Below are 12,014 nucleotides of genomic sequence, written 5' to 3' on the forward strand. Positions count from 1 at the left end.
CCACGTGAGGGTCCCCAGCCTACGCTGTCGTCTTGTTAATAGCTAACCAGCTGCCGGGAAAAATGAGCCCTTTTTCCAATCGAAGTGACACTTTGAAGAAAGTTAACAGACAAACCTAGCAGTGGGGCTTCTGTTTGTCTCCCTGTGTGTGGTTGACTTTTCCCCCCTTTCAGACTGCAGGCATCTGCTCACCAGAAGGCGTTAGCCAGAGACCAGGCGAATGAGGGCAAAGATTCTGCCGAGCAAGGAGAACCTGACCTCTCCACCCTGAGCTTAGCGGAGAAGTTGGCCTTGTTTAACAAACTGTCCCAGCCGGTCTCAAAAGCGATTTCAACGCGGAACAGATTAGACGTGAGACACAGGAGGATGAATGCTCGCTATCAGACCCAGCCGGTCACGCTTGGAGAGGTGGAACAGGTGGGTGCCTGTGATCCAGCTCCAGTTCGCACGTATGTCCTTAAAATATGGGAACACGGTGTCCCTCTGAGGTTAGCGGTATAGCTAGGGCGTCTACCTGTAAACTGTGTCACCTGTCGTTACTTGGTAATAGCTTCGTTCTTAAGGAGGATATAACCATGCCGAGGATGTATCTCTTCTCTTGCTCGCATCATGGCTGAGATCATCTGGAGTTGGGTCCCTTTCGGGGAGAAAAATAGGGCGCATGACCTGCTTTTCACCCAAATGATTTGATTAACGAGACGCATCTGTACGTCTACGTCTAGGATTGGTTTCTCACCCAGAGAAGCAGGAAAACTGCCCCAAGTGTAGTGTCTCCATCCGTGTCAATCCATACAGCAGTATTTACATAGGCGGTGTTTTTATTTTTTAATATTTATTTATTTATTTGGCTGCACCAGGTCTGAGTTGCGGCATGCAGGATCTTTAGTTGCAGATCTAGTTCCCTGACCAGGGATCAACCCTGCCCCCACCCCCCCCCGCCCCGGGCCCCCTGCATTGGGAGTGCGGAGTTCCTAACCACTGGACCGCCAGGGAGTTCCCTAGGTGGTGTTTTTAAATCAGCGTTTTCCTTTTGAACTGTGTCCTCCCAGGTGCAAAGTGGCAAGCTCAGCCCTTTCTGCCCCACTGTTAACACATCTGTGTCCACCCCGGCATCTACCGTCACCCCCACGTACGCAGGGAATCTTCGGACAAAGCCACCGCTGGATGACAGCTCTGGTGCCGCTGAGCAGAAGTTTCCTTCTTCGCTAGAAAGTTCAGACTCTCCAGTTAGAAGCATCCTGAAATCCCAGGGCTGGCAGTCTTCGGTAGAGGCTGGTGGGAGCAAAGGAATGTCGAGAGAATTTGAAGAGACAGAAAGCAAAGGAGTCTTGACAGGTGGAGATGGTGGTGTTACAAAGTACGGGTCCTTCGAGGAAGCAGAGCCATCCTACCCCATGCTTAGCAGAGTCCGGGAAGGAAATGGCCATAAGGAACCCATCTATGCTGTTCCGAGAAAGGGAAGCCTGGAGCTCGCCCATCCTCCCGCGGCTCAGTTCGGCGACGAACCGAAGGAATTTTCCACTGCACAAAGCACCGCACAGGGGAGCCCGGACTGGAAGGACAGGCAGCTCTTTGAAGAGAAGGTGGACGTGGAGAATGTCACGAAGAGGAAGTTTTCGCTGAAAGGTAGCTTAGCACTTACTGCTCCTTTCCTTCCTGCTTGGCGGGTCGCATGTGTTTGGGATTGTTTTTAACTGAATTATGAAGGCAGTTGACGACTAAGTGTTAAGTGTTGATTGAAAGTCTAGTGTGAATCGTACCCTCCCCTTGGACCCGACTTGTTTGGTGGACTCATCAACGTTTCTGCCATAAAAATACCCGAAGCGCTTCCCCACATCTTGATAAGGGTTTTTGATGACTTTTGTCACGTTAACTGACACGACAGCCTTGTGAACCCCTAGCTCTTTTGGCCCCTTTTAGAAATTGGTGACCCCAAAGGTCCCAGGCTGGGTGAGCATATAGGGGATAGGGCTGGAACCCAGTCTCTGGGTTTCAGGTTCTCTTCCTAGGTCCTTCTCGTTCAGACTGGCAAGCCGTGCTGCGTGGGACTGTAATTCTCCTTCTGCATTTCCATAAAATGATAGTGTGGCAGTTATAATAGTGGCTTTGCTTTGGGAGTGTGACCCACGGGAAATGTCAAAGTATTGTCTTGGAGGCGTAGAAACATTCTGCAGCGTGTAGTCCAAACCGACTTCCTGTGTGTCACACGCAGGAAAAGACCAGTTGTCACAAAAGAAGTCGCTGGGTGGAGTCATCCACTGGGAAGTTTGGTTTTCTCAGGGACTAGAGCATGCCCCAGATTTGCATAAATCCAAGTGGATTGGGTAGCCTGCCATGTGCCCACGGATTGAACTCCAAGTGCGGGTCATCCGGGGTCGGGGTCGGGGTGAAGGGCTCGAAGAATGCTTGCGCAGGGGAGTAAGTGCTGACAGGGCTCCGTTGCTTCCCAGCGGCAGAGTTCATGGATCCCACTTCTGAGCAGACAGGCGCAGCTGCTGGGAGACCGGTCGCTCAGACTGCAACCCCCGTGTCCTGGAAGCAGCAAGATCCCTCTGAACAGCCGCAGGAGAAGCGCTGTCGGAGTCCGTGTGCAGTGTTTGCTGCTGAAGAGATCAAAGCACCAGCGGCGGAGGGCATCCTCGACTCTCCCAGCAAAACCATGTCCATTAAAGAAAGGTAAGGAGATTTAATGATTGAGAAGGAACTCTACTGGTGGGAGGGCGTCGTACAACTTACTTTTAGAAAAAGATCTGAGGAATGGGCAAAGAGAGAAACTCATGAATCCAGCTACCAGAGGGACTGTGCGCTCAGGGCATCTGAGAGGAAACCGCGTTTATCCCCATGCCTGGTTTCCTGACGCTGGGAGATGCTGCTTCAAGACTCAGACGAGGAGACAAACAGAAACAGGCTTTTGCCTGCTTCTTTTGTTGGTGCTTCTGTTTTCTTTTTTTATACTCGGTTCTCTGACCAGCCGGTGACGGGAGCAGAGATCTGGGCTCTTTCCCTTTCGGATACACATGGCTTGAAATTGAATGTGTCCACTGCTTGTGACTGTTTGTCAGTGTAAATTATATGTGGAGGGAATGGATAAAAATTAACATTTAGGACAGAAACCTTCCGGATTAGAATCTGAGTTTTGTTTATTTCACAGAAAGTAAAATGGATGACTCTTCTGCCCTGCATTTAGACATTTCCTGTCAGGTAATAGCTATGAAAGACTACATTTGAGGATTAAATAACACTGAGCGCTCATTTCATTCCAAGAGTCACGGAGGGTTCAGAGGAGATAAAGGGGACAGATACAAAGAATCGGAGTGAAATATTCGGGGTTGTATTTTCTGTGTCAGCCTTTAGCGGAGGATGTGAGCGGCAGGAGGACTGGGTCCGGAATGTTCTCGTGAATTTCCCAATTTGATTGGCAGAAGTATGGTTCTGCCCACGCTGATCCCTCCTTAGCACCTCCACCGTTCAGGAGTTTTCTTGCTCTGAGCGGCACTGACCAGACTGAGGAGGCGTGGGTGTTGGGGCCAAAGGGGTGGAGCTAAATACAGGGAGTGACACTTGGATCAGGGAAGCAGTTTGGCCCATTCTGGAATGAAGTCCTCTCCACAGAAACTGGCTCAAAGAGGGTTTGATCCCAGATACCTCACTTTTTTTTTTAAATTGAAGTATAGTTGATTTACAATATTGTGTTAGTCTTAGGTGTACAGCAGAGTGATTCAGTTACATGTTCATTTTTTTCAGATTCTTTTCCATTATAGGTTATTATAAGATGTAGAATATAGTTCCCTGTGCTATACAGCAGGGTTTGTTTATCTCATATATAGTGGTGTGTCTATGTTAATCCCATACTTCTAATTTATCCCTCCCCCCCACTTTTCCCCTTTGATAACCATAAGTTTGTTTTCTATGAGTCTGTTTTGTAAACAAGCTCATTTGTATTATTTTTTTAGGTTCCACGTATAAGTGATATCATATAATATTTGTCTTTCTCTGTCTGACCTACTTCACTTAGTATGATAATGTCTAACCGCAACCATGTTGCTGCAAATGGCGTTATTTCATTCTTGTTTGTGGCTGAGTAATATTCCACTGTGTATATGTACCACATCTTCTTTATCCATTCATCTGTCGATGGACATTTAGGTTGTTTCCATGTCTTGGCTTCTGTGAATACTGCTGCTGTGAACATAGGGCTTCATGTATCTTTTCGAATTATAGTTTTCTCTGGATATATGCCCAGGAGTGGGATTGCAGGATCATATGGTAGCTCTATTTTTAGTTTTTTGAGGAGCCTCCATGGTGTCCTCCATAGTGGCTGCAGCAGTTTACGTTCCCACCAACAGTGTAGGACGGTTCCCTTTTCTTCTCCACACCCTCCAGAGACCCAACCATTGATAACTGGTTAGGTGAGAAGGACGAGGTACCATTTAAGGGAAATAATGGTAAGTATCCACTTATACACAAGTTCTGATGCTTTACCCATCAGAAAACATCCTTGGGGTAAAATTCCAGTAGAAAATAATAATATACCCCTTCTCTCAAAGGCTTTTAAAGAGATTCCCCATCTTGGGGTATATTCTGTCTGTTAGACAAAACAACTTCATCAGATGTCCTATCTGCTATGCAGTCATTCTTGGTTCACTTGCCTGTTTTTAGTGAATTTTAGTTTCTCTCTTTCTGAAAACAGTTTCAATCCTGCTGTAAAATCGTAATTTTTAAAAAACGCGAGATGCGGTAAAGGTGCATCTCCCTAACCCGGGCTTTGTAGATGTCTGAGGAGATGAAGGGTGGCTGTAAGGTTGCTGTGAGCTGCCTGGAGGGGTGTTCAAAGCCGGATGCGTACACACGGACCTCCTGGCTGGTGGGAGGTAGCGCTTCTCACAGATCCAACGGGCTGCTGGTCCCAGCCTGTCCGGAGCATGACCATGATAATGCTTCTTAAATTTTCAGCTATTCAGTTTAATTGTCAAACTGTACATTTAACAAAGGAGGAGGGACGCTTTATTTAGCATTTATGTTTGTAATAAATTACGCCAAAACAAAATATATTGCCAGAGATCTTACCCCCCCCCTTATGTTGATGGTTCTTTTATGTGTACTTTGCTAAAGCTATATAACTTTACGGTCCATATGCGATAGCTTTTCCCCAAGGGCGGGGGTCTCTATTACTCCCTTCTGTTAAAATAAAATAATGAAGCTTGACCATTAGAAATAAGTACTCTCTTCTTATATTCATTTGGGCTTTCCTTTTCTGAGATGACATACAAAACAGAACTTTTAAACCTTATTCTAATTCCTCTGACCGCCTCATTTCGCGGAAGGCGAGGTTGAATTCCAGTGGCCTCTGGGGCCACGTGGCCAATAGGACCACCCCCAGGGGCTGATCGTCAACTCTTCCCCTCAGTACACGTGACAAGGCTGCCGTGTGTTCAGGTCAGCGTTTCAGCAACTGACGTGTGTTCTCACGGGGGGACATCGGTTAGAGGGCAGAAATTCTAACTGGACAGCAGTGCTCGGAGGAGTACACCCTCCTCCTGTGCTAATTTTCTCAACTCACGTGTTCTTGGCATCACTTGTTTCAAATTTCACTTTCGTGTTTCGGACTCTTCGGAAGTAGTGACGGGACTTTGTCAATTTCCTTCATCGTTTCTTCTAATCAGCCGCAGCCTGAGGATGTGGTCCTGCCTTCCTTGATCTTGTGCGTCTGTCTCTTTCCTGCTCAGGACTTGAGCATCTTAAGTCCTCCGTACCGAGGACCACCGAGGCTCCTAGGCTGCCCAAGGCATTTCCCCGGTGTGACCTTATTGAGGGCTGAAGACAGCCCTTCGAAGGAGGCAGTACTATCCCCATTTCGTAGATATAAACTAAGACTTACGAAAGGGTAGCAACTGAGAAATTAGAGGAAATCCTCCATACCTTCCTATTTTAGAACATGTTTGACGGTCGGGGAAACATATCTAAAAGGTCCTTTTCTTTCTTCATCTGTTCCGACATCTCGAGCGTCAAGTTTGGATCATAACTAATATCAAGTTAAGGATATATCTTGCTTTTCCCATTGGATTAATAAAACCACTGTTTCATAACTGCCTACGTGGTTTGGGTTTAAATTGTCCCTTGTGGGGCACGTCTTTGAAAACCATGGTAAATCGAATATATTTTGTGCTATTTAGGGATAAAACCTTTGACACCTCTTTAGAAGTTTATCAGGCTTTTAGAAATCTTTTTTCCACCGTTACTGAAACAACTGCTCTGTGTTTTCATTTTCGGGGGGGAGAAGATGACTAAAAAAGGCAGGAGAGCCGTCCTTCCACCGGGAAATTGACGGAGCGTAAGGATGTATTGAACTCCCAGGAATGTTGAAGAGGCCGCCCATGCCTCTGGCTGAGCCTGCAGACTCCTGCCTTATAGGGCCTGGCTGGGGTCCCCCTGTGTTCCCCGCGAGCCCCACCTTCCACCCAGTCAGACTCGAGGTTCTTACCTTGCGGCCCAGAGATTTCAGCCCCTGGAGGGCCCCAGATTTGTGTTGGCATTACGGACAGAGTTGTCTTTCCTTTGCTGCCTCCTTTTCTGATCTTTGATTTGACCTCATATAAAAGACATATTAGTTCACTCCTCCAGCCTATAAACCAGCCAAGGCCAAGATCTGATCTAAGGACCAACCCGTGCTGTTCAGCCTTATCGGTGTGGTGTCTGCGATTCTCTGAAATGAGGGGACATTTTTAAAGGAGGGAGGAGAAAAAAGTACTGCATCTTAGAGGCACTCAGTTTGCCGGGCCCGTATCTGACCCAGCCCTGGCTGCCGCGAGCCTGCAAAACTTGTTGCAATCGAGCAGGGCTGTCAGAGCATTGCTGCTGAAACAGCCCGCCTCAGGCCAGTATTCCCTGCTGGGAAAGCAGGGGCTGTGGCTGGAGGGAGAGCCTTTTCCCCAGTGGCCTGGCAAGCACCCATCATGGTGGCCCCGGCCGGGCCTTGGGCTGAAGAACTCACGGGTTCTCAGCCTCAGACTAAGCAGATGCCCAGGTTCTCAACATCCCAGCCCTGCAAATAGCACTTGGACTTGGCGGACGTTAAAAGCGCTGACCGCTGTTTGAGTTGCATAGGCCGTAATTTATGGTATGTACAGGACCAGACGCTTGCCCCCCGACCCACCCCAGCCCTCTGCAGTGCACGGTGGTCTGTGGGGACTCAGAAGCGTCATGAGATTGCAGGAGACAAGGCACCCGCCCTCCTCAGCTTGTTCAGCACCAGGTCGGAAATCTAAGCGGGCAGGAATAATACGTGTATGTTTCAGCGCGTGTTACTTGTTTTCCGTCACTTGCACTCGGCAGGCTCCGGCTGGGCCTAATACCAGGTAGGCTCAACTGAAGCACCGCTTCTTCCATATTATTTTGGTTACTCTGTAGTCTCTGCAAGTTCCTGAGGATGGCCCTGCCAGCGTATCTGATAGCAAGATTCCAGGCTCTCGGAACGGAGGAACTCTTTGAAGGCTATCCCAAGAGGGGGGAATATATAAAAAAGCCAGGATTACAGTGTAGTTCCCAACACGAGAGCGAAAACGTGCCTGGGCAGCTTCCACACAACTGGTGAAACAAGCCAGGATGTGCCGGGGTTGGAACCAGAGCTCCCTGCCTCAGCGACATGCAGGGTGACCTGGGTCAGTGACGTCCTTGGCCTGTGTGTGCACCCGTGTCTCTTTCGGAGCAACAATATCCAGTTTCTTAGAGGTTGCTGAGGAGATCAGCAGAGTGGGTACGCGGGGGACTACGAAGTGTTACAGATCCATACTTCGCCTTTCTCTAAATCAGTTTTCCATTCCTCCGTGCAGCCACCAGGGTAACCACGTGATTGTTTAGATGATGTTGGCGTGGCTTCAGACATTTGGGACCTTATTTTTGAGAACGCCCTTAAAGACCATAGTGCATTCTTGTTAATAAATGCAACTTCTGAGGCTGCATTTGATTTTTTTAATATCTCTGAAATCACTTGGACTCTAATCTGATTACAAAGGTAAGGTAGCCAAGATGAATAACTACTGTTCTAGGGCAAGGGTGAAGTCAGAGCTGGTTCTGAGCGGTAAGGAGAGTATCCATGCGATGAATGTCCATGTTCACAAGATGAGGCATTGGAAATACATCTTCATTTGGGTGGTACTGGCATGCTTACATTTTGGAAGTCTCCTTTATAGACGCTTTGAAAGCTCTACTGCAGCGTGCAGATACTCATGGTTTCTTTTCATGATTTGATTTTATTTGATTATTTTTTCCTGTTAGAATATAACTGACTCACTCAGAATAATTGGAGGAAAGATAAATCTTAGTCCTTACATAGTCTGACATTTAGATGGAAACCCTTAAAGGAAATTAGAATCTGTTTTCAAGTACATGAACCAGCCCTTGTAGATGCAGAGTACTGCCAAGCGTCTTAGATTATAGACTTTGGGGCTCACTGAGAGCAAGTAGGGTCTTAGATATAAGATTCTGACTCTAGTTTCCAGTGTGGACTTTTTCCCTCACCATCAAGCCATTGTCTGACACCAGCTGGGTGTCCTACAGTTCCACCCAGTTCTGCTGCTGTCTACCCGGAGACAGCATCAGACCCCACAGGGTAAGCGCCCTGTCCCACAACACCGCCCCTCCCCCTTTCTGCAGACACCAGTGGCAAGTCCAGACTGTCACCTGTGCTTCTGACCTACCAACCGGCTACAGACTGGAGGTTCCAACAGCCTTCTCCTTGGACTCAATTACTTTGCTAGAGTGGCTCACAGGACTCAGAGAAATATATTTATTTACTAGACTTCAAGTTTATTATCAAAGAACGTAACTAAGGCACAGCCAGATAGAAGAGATGCACAGGCGAGGTGTGAGGAGATGGTGTGGAGTTTCATGCCCTCACGAGGTGCACCACCCTCCCCAAACCTCCGCCTGTCTGCCATCCCAAGAACTCTTGGAACCCTGTCCTTTTGGCTTTTTTATGGAGGCTTCATTACATAGGCCTGATTGAGTTGAATCACCAATGGCCAATGATGTAGTTAATCTCCAGCCCCTCCCTCCTCCCTGGAGGTCAGCAGGGGGGCGACTGAAAGTTCCAACCCTCTGATCACAGGGTTGGTTCTCCTGGCAACAAGCCCACACTTAGATGCTTCCAAAAGTCACCTCATCCACATAAGATAGCATTACCACTCTCATCATTCAGGAAATTCCAGAAGTTGTAGGAGCTCTGTGCCAGGAAAGGGGGCAAAGACCAAGTATATATTTATTATAAATCACAATATCACAGGTAAATGAGGCGGCGTTATACCAGCTTTGTGGAGTGAACATTGGGTCTTATCTGCTGTCACATAGCAGGAGAGAAGGGAAGGAAGAGGAAGAGGTCGGGAAAGGGGAGAGGTCCAGAGTTTGAAGCCCTTGCCCCCCTTGAACTCCTTGGGGAGTTCTTTATAGCTTGCTTTCCATTATTTGACTGAGCGAATCCAAATATACAGTATGATCCTGTATGAATTTGTAGATGGACACGGAGTCACATTTACTGCAAAATCTGTTTTCTTATTTGCTTAGCTAAACTTTTATCGTGGAGTATGATATGTTTCATCCCATCTCCAATTCCGATATTTAATGGAGTCGGGACACTCGGTAGAAGGGCCCTTAGAAACCATCTAGTTCAGTTCCCACTGTGACCAGTAAGGAACGGAGCCCGGGTTATTTGACAGGAGTTAACAGCCAAATGAGCGTTGATGTGTTGCTTAAAATACACTCTTTATGGACACGCATTAATGAATGTTTAAAAGACCTAGCCCAGCAGACTCACCATAAGGGAAAGGAGTCCAGTCATTGTTTTCCCTAACGTTTACATTTTTTGAGCATCAGCTCAAATGAGTTTAATGATCACCACTTTTGTGCCTTTTATACTTTCCTGGGTTTGTCCAACTTAAATGCCCGAGACTGAAAGAGCCTCCTGTCCGTGAGAATAGCCTTTCATAGATTTTAACACCCAAGCAGCTTTTTATCAAGTCACACCATAGTTGAACTAAAGTAGGTTAGGTAAAAACCTCAGTTAATTAGGTTCTGTTTTTGTATATAGCTTTCCCCTGAGGAAAGTTGAAATGATAATTTTTAAAATGGGTTTCTAGAGAAGTTTCTGTATTGAGAAGGCAGATTGGAAAGACCAAGTTCATTTGGAAGAAAAGAACAGGACTTAGAATACAGGACGTCTTAACATCGTCTTTTACCTGTAATTAAAACGTGATATTCAGAGACTGTCAATAGCTTTAAATTTTTAAACCCATTTCTGCTATCCAGCTTTAGTCATTAAACGTTAATTCATCAAGTGACCAGAAGGGATCGCTCGAAGACATTTTTCTCTGGGGACGTTTACTTTTATTTTCCTTCCTGCTCTCAGCCCAAAGGCAAGGAAAAAAACAGAGCTATTCCTTTGGTAGAATGTTGTTGCCTCTTTTATCTGGGAAAGTCAGTTTTCGGCTTTGCACTTCAATCCGATTTTAAGTTTGTTGGGGCCATCTTAGAAAATATAATAATCTACATAATATAGTCATCTGTACTACTTTTCCAGACAGACTTTCTTCAGAATAAGTGACATTCAGAATGATTCAAATTAGGCAGCTGTGGTCATTTCTTGGGCAAAGACTTCTGGGTGACTTAAACTGTGGTTCCGTTACCAGGAAGGGCTGGTGCTGAACTCTTTTTGGTCTTCCCCTTAGATTAGCACTGTTGAAGAAAAGTGGTGAGGAAGACTGGAGAAACAGACTTAACAGGAAGCAGGAGTATGGCAAAGCGTCCGTCACCAGCAGCCTGCACATCCAGGAAACGGGACAGTCGCTCAAGAAGAAGGTAACGTTGTCCGTGCACGGGAAAAGCGTTCTAACTAACATCACGGTTGGACGTGCACCCACCAGGCGGGCATGCATAACTTAACCGGTTACTACCCCGGGAAGCACAGCACTCTCTCGCCACGAGGGTCCACACTTAAAGTCTGTCCCACAGAGGCTTCAGTTGATCACCAGGTAGAGTCTTGAGATGTTCTAGAACTGTGAACAGCACCATGTACCTAATGCATCAGCAGGCAAGTTCCTAAATTTGGAAGTGTGCATTTTTACTTTGGTTTCAGACCTCCTTAAATGAAGTCTGACTTTACAATGTTATTAAAGTCTTTAGAATGAAAAACAGTCATTGACCGCTAACCGTTTCTAAGTTGCATATAAAACATGGGCTTGAGTGTCCTATGCCGAGGTTGAAAACGGGAGTATACAAGAGCAGGACACGATTGTGGTCGGTGAGGACTTATTTCATAATTGAAGACATGTTTCATGATGAGCAGGTAAGCCTTTTATTGAGAAGGCACGGCAAAGTACGTTACAAGTTTCGAGAAAAGTAATACACTTGTTGATACGGGCAGGCATTTCTTCATAGGCAAATGTAATTGTTAAATTACTAGTAATGATGACCGGCTTTGACCAGTCAGTGCACACTTTGAAAGCGGACGGTGACTTGCCCACTGCATGGCCCTGTGATTGCCAATGCACCTGCTGGCTGGGGGCAAAGTAGACGCTGTAACACACCCCCACTGGCCAACTTCTAGGATCAAAAGTCTTCAAACAAAAAGGAAAACAAAATACTTACAACCAGATGATCACCTGGACCCCTTCTAATCTAAAACAATTTAATACGCATCCGTGGAACGTGACCTTCAGGCGTTCAGAAACTTACATTAAAAGGAGGTGTGTCCACAGGGCTGCGAGGAGAGAGTTCTGACACTGTTTCCTGTGGCACCTCTGTGTTTTCATAGGTTGAACTGAAACAGCAATTTGAATTCTCTTTTTTGAGACAGACGTGACATTAAAGATAATGACTAAAGACAGTTAAAGCTCAGCCATTTGCAAAGTTCTCAAATCTAATTGGATATTACAGCACCTATGTAGGAAATTTGGATTTCCAGAATGAGACCCGGAAGTGAAAGAAAACTCTGTCCCTCAAATCATTGATCCCCACTGCCCACA

The 12,014-nt window shown here is 46.5% G+C and overlaps 1 protein-coding gene across 8 annotated transcripts in view; it reads left to right on the forward strand.

Moving 5' to 3' along the window:
• SVIL (supervillin) overlaps window positions 1-12,014 on the forward strand; it is a 245,350-nt gene that overhangs the window by 183,993 nt on the left and 49,343 nt on the right. For all 8 annotated transcript variants that reach the window (XM_032618924.1, XM_032618914.1, XM_032618919.1 and 5 more), the window contains 4 exons: window positions 174-417; window positions 1,050-1,626; window positions 2,451-2,676; window positions 10,719-10,848. In XM_032618924.1, coding sequence (XP_032474815.1) covers window positions 174-417; window positions 1,050-1,626; window positions 2,451-2,676; window positions 10,719-10,848 — 1,177 coding nt within the window. The remainder of the gene's footprint in view (window positions 1-173; window positions 418-1,049; window positions 1,627-2,450; window positions 2,677-10,718; window positions 10,849-12,014) is intronic.

The sequence above is a fragment of the Phocoena sinus genome, chromosome 2, assembly GCF_008692025.1.
Source record: "Phocoena sinus isolate mPhoSin1 chromosome 2, mPhoSin1.pri, whole genome shotgun sequence".
NCBI lineage: Eukaryota > Metazoa > Chordata > Mammalia > Artiodactyla > Phocoenidae > Phocoena > Phocoena sinus.